This window comes from Rhodnius prolixus, unplaced genomic scaffold, assembly GCF_049639745.1.
Source record: "Rhodnius prolixus isolate KJV_2025 unplaced genomic scaffold, Rpr scaffold_8, whole genome shotgun sequence".
In the NCBI taxonomy this organism is placed as follows: Eukaryota; Metazoa; Arthropoda; class Insecta; order Hemiptera; family Reduviidae; genus Rhodnius; species Rhodnius prolixus.
Window position 1 is genome coordinate 5176046 of NW_027411593.1, and position 18559 is coordinate 5194604.

At 29.9% G+C, this 18559-nt stretch overlaps 2 protein-coding genes across 3 annotated transcripts in view; one reads left to right on the plus strand and one right to left on the minus strand.

Moving 5' to 3' along the window:
* Positions 1-1312, minus strand: part of LOC141450743 (salivary peroxidase/catechol oxidase-like) — a 73678-nt gene extending 72366 nt beyond the window's left edge. For both annotated transcript variants that reach the window (XM_074121478.1, XM_074121476.1), the window contains exon 1: positions 1174-1312. The gene's annotated coding sequence lies outside the window, so the exon portion shown is untranslated. The remainder of the gene's footprint in view (positions 1-1173) is intronic.
* On the plus strand, positions 10-17965 carry LOC141451516 (uncharacterized). Its single transcript, XM_074122954.1, has 8 exons — positions 10-403; positions 484-631; positions 877-1259; positions 2364-2560; positions 2685-2776; positions 13283-13635; positions 14959-15203; positions 15320-17965. Exons 2-8 carry the CDS (start codon positions 578-580, stop codon positions 15373-15375), a joined length of 1380 nt encoding a protein of 459 aa, XP_073979055.1. The 5' UTR covers positions 10-403; positions 484-577; the 3' UTR covers positions 15376-17965.
* Positions 17966-18559: the final 594 nt, after the last annotated feature.

The window sequence follows — 18559 nt, forward strand, 5'->3', positions numbered from 1 at the left end:
TAACACTAACCTCTGGAGGGAGGTTTCTGAAAATGTATTTTGATTTTGGTTTTTGATAAATTTAAAAAGTTGTTTACATTATTAATAGACCCGGTGTAGTGTTTTTAATTAGTGACATTTTAGTTTAATTAAAATATTGTGAAATGTATTCATAATGTCTGATGAAGTTACATTTATAAGTGTCATACCTGAGGTCTGTTTTAGTTTTAAAATCTGAAGGGAAAAAAATTTCCTTTATTGTTTTTAAAATAGATGGTGGGTTTAATTGTCAGCATTTACTACCAATCTATGCTAAAATACATTCTTAAAAACCACAGATAAGGGGAAAAAAGGCATTTCTTATGGCTACTTGTACGAGCTTCCTTGCGCAAGCTGATTTAGATAAACATTAGACTCGAAAATGGCAAGTTTCTAACTTCATTTATAATACATTCAATTAATAAAGATTTTTTTATTTGTTTTTACTTGCCACATTTTTTTTAGCTTCATTCGAACTTGGTTTGATGATGAATGGTGATTGTTAAGGAAATTAAAAGTATCTATTTATAAATTAATTGCCCAGAAAGAAATGCCATAAATGGACAATGAACCGTGGTTCAAATGTTTAAAATCAGCAATTTCCTCTAAAATGGTCAGTTACTTCAAAAGAGAAGTAAAATTCGAAATTTTAGTATAACATTTAATTTTTAAATAGCGAGTTAATTTAAATTTTAGCACAGTAGTGTTTTGTTTTTTGTTGGAACAATGTTCAGATTTTATAGTAAAAGTAGAATGAAATATTTAAATAACTTGCTGTTATTTACTTTATATTCCTATTGGAAAAAAATTACTTATTTTTATTAAAAGCTGCATTTAATAATTTTGTATTCTTTACAGATATATAGCTATGAGAGTGATACAGATCTTCCAAAATGTGAAGTTACTGCAGCTGCAAGAAGTGCTAAAAGCAAAGCCTGCAAAATTTGTGGCCGAGTTTTATCATCACCCTCTTCATATTATGTTCATCTGAAAAGTCATTCAAGTAATAAACCATATCATTGTGAACATTGCGATGCATCATTTTGCAGAAAGCCATATCTTGAGGCGCATCTACGTTCACATACTGGGGAAAGACCTTTTAAGTGTGAGATTTGTCATAAACACTTTAGTCAAAAAAGTAGTCTAAATACTCACAAAAGAATGCACACTGGAGAACTTCCATACGCGTGTGATGTTTGTGACAAACGATTTGCCGTGAAAAGTTATGTTATTTCTCACAGGTAAGTTACATTTTTTACTTGCAAAAAAATATTAAATACTAGTTCAAAATAGTTTGTAAGATATTACATGTATTATTTTATCTTTAGTGCCATAAAACTTAACACTACAATTTATCTTATTGTTTACTAACCTGAAAAACAAATAGAGAACCGAGAATAATAAATGCAGAACAATACAATGATGTTAGCATTTACGGTGTGAATTGAATTCAGATGCAATGAAAAAAAATCACTTTCGGATTATTAGGAATTAGTCAAAATTGCAAACTAATAATATTATATATGTATTTATATTGACTTTTATGATAGATTTTATTTATTGCTTGTTTTATCCCTGATGGCAGCAAAGAAAATCAGATATATTGTTATGTATATTGGCATATTGGCAAAATACTGTTACTTGCCTTCAATTGCCAAAATAATGTAGAAAACTCTTTTCCCTAGCTCAGGTCTTCTTTTAAGTACCTATCTGTGAGAGGGTCTTTCCTCTAAAGAACATAATGTTCCATCACTCACTATACTTCACTAAATTAATGACTCCCCAATCACTGTAAAGATAAGTGAAAATCCGAAACTGGTCAGAATTAATTAAGAATAACATGCATGCTGTTTTGCTTAAAATTAACCATACTCCATTCTCGTGTTTGAGAAGCACAGATTTCTACAGATTGGAAGCGATATCCTTGTGGCTTTCCCAATTCTTTATGTCACTTCTATTTTGTAGTCCAATAGTGATCTCTGTCACTTTAAGGTCTTGCTTTTTCTCTTTATTTATGAATCAATTTACCTTTTCCTTGGTGTGCCCAGGGAAAAGCATTATAACTTCCATTGTAATGGTTAGCTAGGACCAAAAAACTAAATTATCTTTAAAACAGTATATTAGTTAGACTTTTTCACAAAACCACAAATTTATTTCCCAGCTCCTGAAGAAATAACGTATCTTTTAACAACTGCCACACATAAATTTAATTTATCAGCAGTTGTTAAGCTGTCCAGTTATGTTAGTTTAACAAATATTTTTGATGAGGCATAAAAGTTTCTATTAAGTAAATTAATTCATTTTGAATTAATAATATACTTTTTGTTTGCTTTTTTCGCTTTCAGGTGGTGCCACATTGCAGACAATCCACTGTCATGCGACCAATGCGGTGAAAAATTCACAACAAAAGCCTTGTACTTGTATCATGTCCAATCGCACACATTAATGACTGGTTTTATATGCAGAATTTGTGGGAAATCTTTTAAACGTAGCAGCTATCTTCAGAGGCACAATTTTACTGTGCATAGAAGTTCTTCTTCTGGTAGTAGTCCTCAGACATACTCAAATTTATAGTCATGTGCCGAGTAAGAATTTTGTATTATAAAAATTTGTACACTTTGAATAGAAATTCTAATAAGCGTTTTTATTTTTATTTTTTTTTTTAGGTAAACTACAGCAACTTCAACAACAGCAACTTCAACAACAGCAGCAACAACATCAACAGCAACAGACTCAACAACAACTTACTGTACCACAGTGAAAGATTGTGCGTAAGAAATAACACGTATTTTTTTTCTTTCTTTCTTCCTTTCTTAAATTTATATCTTCTGCGCGTTTATGCTGCTGAGAAAAGAGACTTTTTTTTTATTGTTAAAAAAAATCTAATCATTAGTGTATTGAAAAAGACAGTTCCTAGCGAATATAGTTAGAACATGACATAATATTGACAACTATAATAATATCCCAGCTATTTAGAATTATAACCAGCAAAAAAAAAATACAATTTTTACACGCTTTCGCTAAAAAGTACTTAGTTGCCATTACAGATTATTTTTTCTTTGTAATTTTCGTGACTGATTTTTGAGAAAGTAGCAAGTTCTATTCGTATAATTTTTAACTTATTTTGATCTGACTTCTTTGTTGTTTTTCGCTAAGTTAATGAGCTAATTATTATTATTATTATTTTTAATAATGTTATTATTGTTTCGTTAGTTATTTTATTTATTTTGCTTTACATGTTTCAATTGAGCTTCACGAAAAAAAAAAAATCACCATCTTTAGTTCTTTTTTAAGAAACTTTGTGCACCCTCCTTCAAGTATTAACTGAAAGTGAATGTTTTAAATAACTGAATTTATTAAAGGATTTACTCACTTATTTGCCAATGATAAAAATCTATGAGATTATTATAAATCGTTTTCCTTTTTGGCAACCCTTCTTTTTTCCTTCTTTCTGTTTTCTTTCTCCCGATGAAGTGGTTCTAATGATTTTGGATGCCTTGAACGCTTGAATATTTTGCGGTTATAATTATTATTATTATTTTGCGGATTTCCCAAATAGTGATGTAATATCTCGAATCATTGAAGCAGATTTTTTAACCACTAAATTCTTTGGCGTCGTAGATCCCGTTTTTAATCGATTTATCCCTTGAAGTGTCGCATTTAAAATCTATTCTATGTATATCAGCTCACATTCCTTGTCTGTTTGTAAGAATACCTTTCAATTGGTCACTTTTTTGTCCATGAGACGTTAAACATTCTTAGCATGTCGACATTTCAAGGAACTCAATGCGCTGACAGAGCTTCTGTCTGGTTAACTTCAACTTCCATTCATCGTTTTTTACTGCATTACCAATTCTGTCACCATATTGGTTACTTTTAACCCAGCAATTAAAACAAAAGAAAATAAAAAGATAATCAGTATATCTATCGTTCGGGAAAACGAATTTTTGGCCTTGTCGATAGACAGCCCTTGCTTCTGAGAGGTTTTTATTCCATTCATTGACACATTAACTCGTACTGAAATTAGGCTGTTAGTCTGCAGATGTGTTACTTGTGTAGACAGGTGTCTATGAAGTTAAATGCATAAGTGTTGGCAGCGTAAAGTGCTGTAGAAAGACAGAGCAATGTTTGTTTATTGAAGTGATAGTTAGAAGTCGATGCTCTTGCTGGACAAGACATTATATGAGGTCTGAGCTCTTCTGCAAGATAGGCGACAGATTTCTCCAGAAGGAGTTCAGGAAGCAAAAAGAGAACTATACTGAAGCAAGTGAAGATTTTTCTTGTCAATTATAACTGAAACAGATGTGGTGCGTCATTGGTTTGAGTATAAATAAATAAGGTCAACTTGCTGATGGTGATTTCTTTGTGGGGTAGAAGAAGAAGATATCTAAAAAAACTGAACCTGGAAGGAGTCGGCATGTGAAAATATATTGGAGAGACCGAGGAGACTTCGAGTACCTTCTATCTGATTACGTTGCTTTGTCTTCTAACTTCCAACAAACAAGGATGATTTATCTGTTTGGGAAGTTGCCAGTTTTAGGGCAAGATAAAATCATCCATTTCTCAGATTTCCTAAATTGAAAGTAGTGCTATGAGTCATTCTGCCTGGTAACTGTAGGGAGTTTATGTTTGATCAAGAAAGATCTTAGGGCCTTTGTATCGACGCCTCCCAAGACGAGATGCTGTATGGCGGTGAACCAGAGACTGTCTAGGCAGGAAATTTAAGTTTTTCACACAGCTACCTGTGTAAGGCCTGTGATAGGTGCAGAATAAGTGTTGGAGGTAACAGTGTTTAAGGTTATTCCATGTTAAGGAGTGAAACCCGTAGGAAACCTGAAGAAATAGCTGGTGGATTCCCGCTTCTGAAAGGAAATGGTTATTGTTGCTGATTTGAAAACTTATTCCTTAGCGTTGAAAAAATTGCTATTATAGTCACGATGCTTAATTTGAGAACCATTTTATTCGATTTGTTAATTGAGGTTTATAAGTAGAATATTCTTATAGTACTTTCTTATTACTTGAGTAGTTTGGAGACTTGAGCTAGCAGATCCTAATTTTTCTTTAAAAGGGAAATAAAGTTTTTATTTATAGAAAAATTAAAAAAAATCTAGATGTCAATGGTTGAATCAACTCTTTAATTGCTAATTACTACATAATTTTTTCAAGAGGATGGTTATTGATATTTTTTCGCTTAGTTAATTCTGTAATATTTATGAAACCTTATATCAATTGATTCGATAATATTACGATAGTTAGAATCAAAAAACCTTTCAGTGTGTCTAAAAGAATTAGTAATAAAAGCCTCGTCCATTAAATGGTTGATATAGTCCGTGATTTTTATGCATTTAACAAACAGCCCCCAATCAGTTCCAAATTTTCGTGAATCTAATGTCTAGAATTTGAATTCTTGTAATTGATTATTAATTATTGAGAAGAAAATAAATAGATTTCACATTAGCATACCATTCATAAACGCACAAGAAGTTCTGAATTATTTTTGTTTAAAGGTTGCTTAGAAATTTTGAGCTATAATTTTATTAGTTAAAATCTGAATACATTTTTTTCTTTTAGAGACTAAACAATTTTAATTTAATGGGCATTATTACCTATTAGCATTCAATGGTCAAATATTTTTGAGCGTCAGTAAATATTTGACCTATTTCCACAAACTTTACTGTTTTTAGGTTTGTTAAGCATTTTAAATGTCTACATTCTGATATTAAGACGATTTTAACTTGTAGTTAAAAAATATTTTTAATTCTAAGGGTTGAAAGTTAGCAAAATCTTGAGGATGGAGCTATTTCGCGTTTTAAATAATTATAACTAATTCAAGTTGATTAGTAATGGTGTCAACATATTTTTAATGGCTCTCAATAAATCTCATTATTATTAAAGTACATATTTATATTTCAACCAATTTTTTTATTGCGCCCATTTGTTACAAACGAATTTAATTACTGAGGCAATTCAAAACACATTTTTTTAACACTATCTAAATTTGTCTCCGTTATCAATTTATTTTTCTTCACGGGTAGGAAAATGACAATAACCTCCCTATTAGACAAAGCTTTTAACTTTTGATTGATTCTTTGCCGCTAAAGTTGACGCTCCTGAACAACACTATAAATCATTCGGAGTTTATTCATTTCCATCTTAATAGAAAGAGATTGTTTTTCTTTATGAACATCAGCGTCACTATTGTTGATTTAGAGATGTTTTTGCTCATAAAATATTTATGAATGGCGGTGACCATAATTTATGTAAAATACTTTGAATTGAAGTCCTGTTCTGTTCACATGGATTGTCATTTGAATTTTATATTTTCTTTTTGAGTAAGGCTGTTAAGTTCTACGATCAACCACGCCATAGTCAAACCCTGGATGATTCTTATTAACCAACATTATTATCACCTTTATTTTAAAGAGACGACTAATAATGTTAGTCTGGTAAATCGAATCTGTACTCCTTACACTAAAACTTAGTTCATTCACTTCCCGATCAAGCTCAGTCTGCAAACAGATTAGGTTATTTTTGGCTAGAATCATCACTGTGGCAGCAAATAAGAAGGTTATTTTTATTCGCTGGGAATAGAAAAAGGAAATCTTACGCTTTTTTTTCTTTCTTACCGATTGGCGTAAAACTCCAATTAGTTGAGCATTGAATAATCATTTGCATTCATATCCCTATTATTTTCATATAATTTTGGTAGTTAGCTTACTTTTCCATGCGAAGTTGTACAAATTTATAATAATTTCCAGTATATGAATAAATTTTAGTGTTTTACACAATTTAATAGAAAAATTGTCATCGTTAAACGAAAAATCTAACTTCTCAAAAATATTTAGACTAATCTGAATTGATAAAAAAAAATAATATTTTTTCGTGTAAGGGTTTATTATGCAACTAAACATTTATTCATCTGAATTCATTTTAAGAATGGTTTTAAACCAATCGAATATATACGTTAGTATATCTCTTAACTTAATATCATTATAATAATTTTAAAATAAATTGTATGAATTACAAACACTCGGTATTCTTTAGTTTAGAACTTAAAATATTTTTGTAGATTTTTTTAATTTGTTGAAACAAGAAAGGTAAATGATTACGATAATTTTAACTTATTGTAGAAATAATTTATTTCTGTAGTTGTTTATTTTAATAATCCAAATTTGGAGAATGTAAAAAATTTAAAAAGTGGGCGGTTGCAATGAAGAAAATCTACTATAATAATTGATTTTAATTTCTGTAAATAAAGACATACTGAGTAATATTTCACTTACATGTTATATATACATGATATATAGTAGTTATTTAATAATAATGATGATGTTTAAACAAACAAACAAAAGAATAAGGGAACAGACAAAAATACATGATGGATATTATTGTATTATACTCCCATCAGGATGTCTTATCAAAATACTTTGGTTACTTAAGCTTTTTAAACAGTAAACTGATATACAAATCAACAAATTGTAATTATTTACATCATCATGATTAATAATAGTATACATCTAGTTTTTACAAGAAACACGTATTGTTAATTGTTATTTGATCAGTTAAGAGAAAAAAACAAAAATCGTTAAATTTTCTGATTCCTATAATTTTATGTAAATTTTATTTTATTGAATGAGGAATTTAGTTTATTAGTTAGGTTTAGGTTTTCCTATTTTCGATCATTTTCTTTAACTCATTCAAATTCGTATAGCTCAGAATTTTGATTATTTATTGACTTCTATTTTATTATGTATTATCTACATTACAAGATGTTCATCGTACACAGAGTCTAGCTTTTCACATCTACACTAAAGTCTTGCTAGTTATTTTTAAAAAAGTGTGGGTAGAAATAATATTATCAAGCGCCTGTCTCCTTGTGCCATATTTCTTGTCCTAGTAATTCCACTAATAAATTGTTAAGACAGATTGATTCAACAGATAAGGAGTAGCAGTTTAGAATAAAAATAAAATCATAGATGGATCCTGTTCTTTAGGTAACGCGTCCATAAGAAGCAAATTGTGCCGGCCCTTTCTAGGTCTAGAAGGAGAAACTTCATTTTTTTACATGGTAAGGTCTTATAATTGGTCTTTTTTCTATTATTATTCTCTTCAGGTCTAAATGTGGCAATGATCTCATATCACTAGTGATAGCGATGAATCGGACTGGTATTAAAGGTGGAAACCACTTAGTTCTTAGATTGTGGATTATTACCATCCTATTTGTTAGCTTTTCTCGAAGGGTGTGTTTTAGTGAGTCCACATCCTCTCATTCTTTTTGTTTGTTATTTTTATCGCAAGTCATACATTACCCAAAAGAAGCTGGGTGTATCAGCGAATCAGAGCCCAGCATGGAGGATAATTGCATTTGAGCTCCCTTTTCTGTTCAGTTAACCTTGTGACATTCATCATTCGGCACAGGTTATGTAACATCTGGGATATCAGGTGGTGCTACCCTCCTCTTCTTTGACTCTTCTCCTACCCTTGAACTTGTACAAACACAAAGCATATTATAAACTTTATTTTCCTCTTTTTGACAAGAAAATAAATCACTTTTCCCGTTGGAAAATATTGTAAACTTAGCATGTTTGATAATTTGTTTTATTTTGTTTTAGTTTTCTGAGTATATTTTCTCCTGTTTACTTCATTATTTAGATACGATGCAGGTCATCATCAAGCGTGCCTCATCTCTTTTTGAATTAGAATTCAGAGATTTTTGCACACGTTCAAGAAGTATGGATGTCCTAAAATTCATTTATTGCTTAAATATTTCTTGTTGAAAGACAAGTAAAGTATGATAAAAATTTTACCAACGTCTTGAGATAGAGAGCATACTTTTTGCGACACCTAGATACCTCCATTGTAAAAGCCAACTTCTTGATATTCTGGGAGCTGTTTTGTATGAATTTTTAACGAAAATTTTGACACTGAAAGATATTTGTATAGCTGGATAAACTGTGTAAAGAAAACAATGCACAAAAATGGTCTCAGAATTTTAAAACCGAGGAAAATCATAGTTTTTGATATTCTCTCGTGAACTCAGGCTTTGGGATTCAGAAAAAACTAGACTGAATTTAAAATAGGAGAAATTCTTTCTTTTGTCCGGTATTGTCGGTAATTCGGTATTTCCAAAATTCAGCTTTATGTACTAAAATCTATGGTTACATCCTTGTCGTTTGGGAGCGTTTCCCGGTAATCTTTTCCTTTTCTTTGCTTTTAGATCCTTAAAAACAAACTGTAGGTTAGTGTTCATTTTTTTTTTTAAGGAACTGTTTAGCACCTTCATTCCCGACTACTTATTTTATTTCTTATTAAATGTAATCCTAACAATTAAGGTAATCACTTTCCTTTTAATTCTTCTTATCACTTTATTGTTATAATTCTACGAAGATCCTTGTGAATAATAAAAGTCTGAAAGTTAAATTCTGTAATTATATTATAAATTATTTCTTATCATATAATTATTGCTTATAATTTTATTGTATATACCATTTTATGTACTTCCTTTTTCGTTTTATTACTTGCTAATGAAATTTATGACAAAAATTGTGTTCTCTAACTCCTTTTTATTATTATTTTTTTTTTTTTGATCAGCTCTTAAAAATTGAAACTCTCAAAAACATAGTTGGAGAACAGAAATCCTTAGGTCCATTATTGTATCTGTCATGTAGTTAATATTTTTAATATGTGCAATTCTAAGTTTACAATTTTTCTGATATTTTTGTTTATTTAATTTTATTATTATTATTATTTTAAATGATACGAACCTTTCAATCATGAAATTTGTTAAAAAATCGTGTATTATCTTTTAGTGTCTTTGAGATTTTTTTTTTTTTAAAGATGAACAATTTTATAGTATCACTTAAATTTTGTCTGCTTGTTTTTTTGTTTCCATTTAAGTTTAAAAACTAATATTTAGGAGAAAAATGTTAGATTTATTTTATTTTTATCTCTCCTATCTCTCCTGTGCTGTAGTACAACAAATATCTATTTAAATAAGCCCTAATTTATAGAGATTATTTTTTTTTTCTTTTTAGTTTTTACTTCCAAAATAACTTTGCATGCATTAGAAAATTTGCCTTTCTAATATCTGGTGAGTATCGAAAGAGTAAACATTTGTATTGACAATATTCTCAAAAATAATCGTAATTCATTTATCTCTGGGGTAGGAGAAGCGCGGAATTTCTTAATTATCACATAATATTGCTTTAACAAGTTGCTTTAAATTTCATTATATATGTTATGTATGATTTATTTGGTAAAAAGACATGTGTCGCTTGTTGTTTTATCCACAAGTACGTTTAGTTTCATGTGCTGTTAAGTACTGAGTTTGAATTTCAATTTTATCCTCAGCTTTGTGTTAATTTCATCGTAAAATGGCTCTAGTTCACCTGAACTCCAAAAGTGATTTAGGAAGATATTGGAATAGTTTGTAAAACTGTCTCGAAACCTTCCCAGCATTACAAAATGATCCCTAAGCAAAAAATATTCTTCTTTTAGTTTCATACTTGGCCTTCTTTGTTACTCCCAATAGTAAGTTACAAGAACGGCAGCGGTGATGCATGTCCACGCGCAATATAAGTAACTACAGTCTAAGTAAAGCGGTTATTAAAAAAAAATACCAATTTTGGTGATGAAATAATAAAATGTCTGCCCACATTGCTTCCAAAAATAGATTGTTAGCGAATATAAGGTGAATATAAGAGATAAATAAAATTTTCAATAAAATGATGACAAATATCATTAATTGTGATGTTAAGCTTAAAAAAAAAAAAACACTTAAATCAATTAAAAAGTTGTTTATAGTGAAGATGTTAAACCTGTGTGGATTTGAAACATTTTGAAAAAAGTATAAGAGATTTGGGACTGCAACTGTGATTGCTTGTTTAACCTGTCGGTTATTTGAAGAGCAATCGTCCTGTTCAATTTAAATACCAATAGTAACTTCTTTTCCTTCTTCTTCAGCTACGATATCGCTTGGGGAATAAAAATAAGCGAAGAAGGTAAAGGTCAAATCATGATGATTGTAAACGATTGTATATAAGGGATTAATTAAAATTTTTACAACTTAAAATCCATTTGTGTCTTTAATTTGGAGAGCATGAGTAAAATAAGATCTTTGAAGTAAGAATGATAATTAATGGTAATCTATAATTTGGCAGAGTTAAATGAAAAAAATACGTGAAAGATTTTAACTAATATCTCCTCAAATAATCAAGGTGTTTCTTTTTTCTACCCCAGTGTCTGTATAGATTACTAGTGACGCCCCAGGTAATTACCATTTTTTCAAAATCCTAGACTTTTTACGATACCAAACCAGAATCTGATGATCTCTGTATAAAAAATAATAAGTATATTATACATTAAAAAAATATATTAACAGAATATTTTATAAAATATAATTAGCTAGCAATTTTTTGCTTTTTACAACTGTAATAATATGAGTTTATCAAAGTAGATTTAGGTCAGTATCGTTGTGCATGTGTTCATTAGCAACCAACTTCAATAAAAATTAAAAGAAAGTTATATATTTTATGATATCTTTTCTTTTTGTTAATTTAGCTGTGATGATATTATATCGATATGTGCAAGAAAATTAAAAAAAAAAGTACATCTTTCCAAGAGATTCATATAATCTTACAAAAATAATAATAATATGAGTTTTAAAGTGTGGCAATATAATCTTTTTATTTAAAATATTTATGACAAAAAAAACTTTTTTGTTCTTTATATTTATTTCTATAATAATTAAATTGAAGAATTTCATGTATATATTAAAAAAAAGATTTTTAAGAAATGTTTTTTTTTAATTTTAACCATTTGTACTTTCTCTTAGTGCGGGAATAGATTGGAAATCTTTGGAGGCCAGAAAGTTCATTGTAATAGAGTTTGATGTAATAGACCTGATGTCTTTATTTTTGTTGTTGCTGTTTTTATCCTCACTACATTTGGTATGTTAAAGACTCAACGTATAATGTTCCTTGTAAAATGTATTTCATTTTGCGGAACTATGAAGCTTGAATTACTAATTAAATATTTTAAATAAATGTCCTAAGACTTGGTTTCAGTCAAGAGCGAATCGGTTTGTGTGTGGCTGAAGCTTGGTTACATTGGATTTCAAAAGCATCAGAGAGAAAATGAAGAGAGTCTCCAGGTAAAACGAATTAGACTAGATTTAACGAAGGGTCTACTCTTCCTGAATAGGCAATTTTTTGCGTGTTGATATTTCGTTGGGTGGTTTAAAATTATACAGGGATTAGGCGAAAGGTTGTACTACTACCTTCAAAAATTGCCTAACAAAATTTAGTACCTTCAAACTCTTCTAGATTAAGCCTCTTTTACTAGAATGACTTAATTGGCTTCATTTACTAAGGAGAGCTTCGAGCTGGGTCCCTTAGTTGAGTGATTTAACCTCATTTTTTTTGCATAAGTGATGTGTAATTTACAAAAGAATATTTTATTTCGTAAATCAACCAGTGTTAGTAATGAATTGGATGAATCAAAGGTGCAATGCGTCCTCTTTTTTATTTGAGGAGGAAAGAGGCTAGCAATTCATTCATTTATGAAGATTGAGCGAAAAAATGAAAATCGGCTTTGGCTAATAATTGATTTTTTAGAGTTATTCTAACTGTTACATACTTGAATAATTATGTATAATATGAAGAGAATGAGAAAACTTCTGTAGCCACAGGAAGTTGAAATAATTCAAACAAGGAGTTTTTTTATTTATTATTTTTGTTATAGGATTCAATGTATAAAAGCAGTAGTTTTTCTTGCTAACTTACTAAACGTTGTCGGCCAAATTAAAATTTTACAATAAAAGTGTTTAGTTATTCCTTTTAAGAAAATAATAATCATTACGTTTAATTCTGTTGTAAACTTAGGTTCTTATACATAATCATTGTATTTATTGTAATACGTGCAAAAGGTATGAATAATACACTAATTTAACATGTGTGAGTAATAATAGAAACCTAAAATAAAAAAAAACTTTTTATTAATTGAAAGGCACGTTTTTAATTTTTTTTTTTTTTTGACATAAAAGTCCTGCCATTTAATTACTAAGAAATTAATAAAATTGGTAAATAATCGACAGAATCTATCGAAGTTTTAAATCGATAAATTCCTGTCAGCTGAATATTTTGTCATCAACGCGATCTCCATTCTTATTTTGATCAGTCCATTAATGGTAGTATATATTTGTTTGAAGTTGAGTAAAACACTCAAAAGCAGATATTTTATTACTTTAGGCTTGGATTATTGTTAAATTCCATGTTTCATCCGATTATGGATATTAGGTCAGTGTTTAACCGAATTACTCATTAATATATCCATAAAAAAGATGTTTGATCTGAAATATTTTCATCTGAAAAGCCATTCAAGTAATAGACCATATCACTGCGAACATTGCGATGCTGCCTTTTGCCGAAAGCCGTACCTGGATGTCCATTTGCGGTCGCACACAGGGGAGAGGCCATTTCAGTGCGAGGTCTGTCATAAACACTTTAGTCAGAAAAGTAGTTTAAATACACACAAAAGAATACACACTGGAGAATTGCCATACGCGTGTGACGTTTGTGACAAACGATTTTCTGTGAAAAGTTATCTTGTTTCTCACAGGTAAGTTAATTTTTTATATTGCTGTTATTTAAATATTTAACTTTAAGGATTAACGCTATTTGTTCGTAATATCTGAAGAAGTAATTTTATTCATTGTAAGGCTGCTTGGTGAACTCAAAAGATTTAATAAAGATTAATTTATAGGAGCAAAATAGTTCTTGTAGGTTGGTAAAGAGGCAGCCCATAAATTAATAAAATAAAAAATAGTATAAATTTTGCTGGATTGGTCGAGAAAATCATCTTTCAGGAAAAAGGGAGTGCCTGATAGAAAATTATTTGATGCTCGTTTTTCACATTTTATTAGATAGACAAAGTTTACATTAAATAAGAATTATTTTTTACGACAAAACAGTAGTAAATTTGACGTATGATGGTCAGAGATTATCAGAAAGTTATTATTTAGGTGTTTTAACGTAACAATATAGATTAGATCAGAATATGACGGAGGTCCCTATTCTTTGGAAAGCAAAAAGAGGATTATTACGCCTCCCTATGTAATTATAACCGGGACTGCCAGGAGGTGTGCCATTTATCTAGTCAAGAAGAGAGAGGGCTGGTAGTATGTATTTAAAAAGGGCGCTTTTCCTTATTACTATTAGTTTCAGTGGTTTCTATCTGTTACTAGTGATTGATTTATCAATTAAATAAGAGAATCAGTCAGTTCGTTATAGAAGCAAAAGTCAAATTCTCGACATCAAACTAAATCATCCTCTGACTTATGTATATAAATACAATATATAGTTTTGATAAATTCAATCTCTGAAGATGGAATTGATATTTACTTATCAGGTGAATCCGATAAATCAACTGATAATGATGGGGGGGGGGGGGAGCCGATCGGAAATGGGAAAATATGCTTGCTGGAAGAAATTAACTGTATCCATTTAAAAACTCTTAATAACATAATTATTGTTATTTAATTCAAATGTCCTTTATTTGTGTAACGGCAATGTATTTCCTTTTTTAACAATCACAATTATATAATCCGAAAAGGTTGCATATCCTTATTTGTAGTCAATGACTAGTTTTTACAAAAGTGGAAAGTGAAAAGGGCATCAGCTTTCATAATTTAAATTAAATCAATCCAAATAAAAGTTGTAAAACATTAGAAGAAAAAACAAAATCCTTGTACTGGAAAAAAGTTGTAGTCTAAGCTTAACTCCAGTTGCGAGACAAAAAGAATAAGCAGGCATTTTCAAAGGAAAATTTCTGAAGTTGATAGTTTTATTTATAATTAAGTTCTTGATAAAGAACAATTTGTACAAAATTTATTCTGTTTAACTTGTCACAAACTTCTCACATATTTTATTCAACTTCTTTCAGATGGAGCCATATCGCAGATAATCCATTGTCATGCAAGGAATGTGGTGAAACGTTCACTACAAAATCTTTATATTTGTGCCATGTACAGTCGCATACACTCTTAAATGGTTTTATATGCAGAATTTGTGGAAAATCTTTTAAACGAAGCGGCTACCTCCAGAGGCACTATTACACAGCTCATAGAAATTCCTCTGGTAGTAGTCCACAGCATCTTCTTACTTATTCAAATACAAAGTCTACGACGAGTAAGAATTTTGCTTATGATTATAGTTCTCGTTAATTATCAAAGAAAACAAAATTTAGAGTGAGAGGAAAAAGGATGCTACTAAAAGTTCTCTTCATCTATGTTTTTGTTTATTAGGTTGTTTACAACAACAGCAACAACTACTTCAACATCAACACAATATCCGTCAGTGAGACGTCGTGTATCAATTATATTGGCTTAAGCATATAAATGTCTTTTTGTTAATTGTTTTTATCTTGTACTGCGATTCCAGAGCAAAAAAAAAAACTTACTTTACTCATTAGTGTGTATAAAAAAAGAGGACAGTTCCTAATGAAGAATAGACTTTAAAAAACTGTATTTCTTCCTGGCTGTCAGCAATATTATTTAGCTTTTTCTAGAGACAAACAAATGCCATTTTTTATTTCTTTTTAAAATAGTATACGACTGATTGTTGAGAAATTGGCATTCTCTTTCTTTTAAATCCTTCATTTATATCTACTTTATTTTGTAAATAAATTAAATAATCAATTACAGTTTTATTAATGGCTTATATGATTAGGTTAGTTAATATTTATTTCGCTTTTGCTTCAAAGTGTTCGGATGCTACTACCTGGTTTCTCTAACTGTCGTTTTGAGTAATATTTTTTCAGGTCTTTTAAGTATTTGAGGTTTAATTTCGCAAAGTAGTGATTGGAATGCAATCAGACAGGATTGTTTCAACCGATTTCCTCTTCTTCTTGTCTACACGGGGATTGAATTCACATACTTTGTGACGAGGCTTCTACAAGAGGCGTCTAATTAATTAGGTTGATTGAAAAGAAAGGGTGTGTAAAACTCTTATTCAAAACTCTGAGGTCCTTAATTGTAAAAAACCCTTAATAATTAGTTGCTAGGGACAAAACCTAGTTTGCTTGAAAAGTGAATCGGTTTAACTTCTATTTGAAAATGTAGAAGTGGGTGCTCGCAAGTCTTATGTCTATAAATACTTTTTATAAATGGTGCGTACAGACTACGAAATAAATTGCAAAAGAACTTTGCAAAGGATGAAGGGAAAGTTGGGAATGTTAGCATTATTTATCCAAGGGACATTGGGTCCCTTAATTATATTTAAGCGGAAAGTACACAAAAAATTATCTTTCTTCAATTTAAAAAATCTGATCAATTTATTCATCTGATCACGACTTGATCTTGCCGCAATTTATTTAATTAAATTTCATTGATTTTGGAATTTATATAAAAAAAATAAATTGTTGATTTCAATAGTACATATTTCATTATAATAAAATGATACTTGAAGAAAGCCTGACGTCATTTAGATTTAAGAAGTAGTATTTTAATAAAGTCGAATTGATTGCAGACTTCAATGATGTCTGTTTTAGGCGTCTATAAAGTTTATGATGAATATATGAATGTATATATGTGTGTGTATGTGTTTGTGACGAGTAGTTTGTCTATGGATACACCAAACCCAACTACTATCGGAGATATCAGTACAGAGTTTGGGTTAGCCCACGGGATCAGCATGAAGAAATGACATGTCTCGCCTCTTAAGATTATTCAAGTCTTTGTCTCATCTTAAATTCAAATAAGATTAAAAAAAAAACACATCGTATTGTTTCACTCACTTCACTTAATTTATTTCAGGAAGCAAAAATCTTGAGTCAATCATAATCATGTTGAAGGAAAAAAATTACTTATTCATTCATTCACTTAAAATAGATATTTCTGAAAATGTATTAGATAATTTAAAAAATTACTCAGAAAATTGAATAGTCTGTTTGCTCACAATTATTTATTCTTTTTATTTATTTTTTACTGATAGTTTTTGTTTGGCATGTTCACTTTTTTAATTAACAATTATTCTGTAAATGAAGGTCTCTTTGTTAATTCAACAAAAATGGTCAACATTTTAGCCTTCAATGGAAATCTTGTATTATTTATTTTTTAATGATTTAAGGCGCGTCAACATCTAAGGTTATTGGCGCCCGGATCTTTTTCAGTGCACTGCCGGCCTCCGGACAGTGTTCTCTCGTTACAGACAACACTGTCCATCACCGGACAGTGAGCTGTAAGAAGCTCCTAGGAAGAGAAAATCTAAGGGTCAGCAGCTGGATTCGAACCCGGGACCTCCGGGGAGTTCAGTATGCTAACCTCATAGCTAATAAATCTTGTATTATTTAGAGAATAGTTTTTTTTTTCTTTTTTCTCTACCAACATTGAATAAATATGTTTTCCACTAGTGTAGTGAAACTTGCACCCTGTGAATTCGGAAACTCTCTGTTGTTCACAAAGAATTGCTACTCATTTGAAGCCTTCAGCACTTCTGTGTCCATAATTACTCATTATTATTATAAAGTAATCAACTTTATGTAGATCATGTTCACTTTTGTAAAAGAGACAGGTGATCAGCTATTTCTAATGTGATCAAATTATTAGATCTTTGCTCGAATTTTGTAGAGTTACGTCCCTTTAAAATAAAATTAAAAAAGAGTAGTTTTAAAAAAAATCAATAAAATTAGTAAAAATTTTATATCATCTTTAAAATTAAATTTATTTTTTTATTATATTTAAATTTATCAAGATTGCAATGTACAATTTTAAATTATTTTATTTAATAAGTAAAGTTTTATTTATTGCCAATACAATTCATGTATTGATAATTTTATTTTATTTTTATTTTTTAATTAAACTGAGATTGTCTTAACATAGTACATCTAGGCTAAAGGCTTATGTATTAATCTATAATATAATCGCAGAAAATAAAGAAACATTAATATTCAATTTGTTTAAATTTATGTATTATTGAGAATGTGATGAAATGATAGCACTCCCTGAACTGTAACTTACTCACTTTCTGAGAGGAAACAAAATCAAGGATTAAATAATCCTTGTAATTTGTACTTGGACTCGTTCACTGGTGGTCTAACTCCAAGCATTTAAAATTTCCAGTCATTTGATTGAAGAACATGTACCCTTATTTACAATAAAGGATCGTGTATCTGTAAAAGCTCGATAGGGCCTCTCCGGAGCCAAGCGTCTGTCGTCTCATTGCCACATTACAAACGTCCAGATACTCAAGTCTTTTTTTCCGCTTTCAATTCTCATCACGAGTCTCCCAGCAAGCCTTGAGAATAGCATTATACCTAATATCCTGTTTGGCTGCCTGGCTGAGCGAGGAGATGATGACCCGGGAATTAATTAAGAAGTAAGGATTCAAAGTGGTGAGAAAAACTAAGTAAATATAAAGGGTAATGAAATCAAATCTTTTAATGCAGAAAAAGAAGAAAGAAAATAATTTATGTTTAGTAAGTAAGCAATCATTCCAAAAAAAAAAAGCAAAGTTGAATAATGCTTTGACGAAAGTGTTTTACTTTA

Coding starts and splice junctions, on each gene's coding strand:
- LOC141451516 (XM_074122954.1), top strand. CDS start 578: ATGGACAATGAACCGTGGTTCAAATGTTTAAAATCAGCAATTTCCTCT. Junction 632..876: donor CAGCAATTTCCTCTAAAATG/GTCAGTTACTTC, acceptor TATTCTTTACAG/ATATATAGCTATGAGAGTGA. Junction 13,636..14,958: donor AGTTATCTTGTTTCTCACAG/GTAAGTTAATTT, acceptor AACTTCTTTCAG/ATGGAGCCATATCGCAGATA.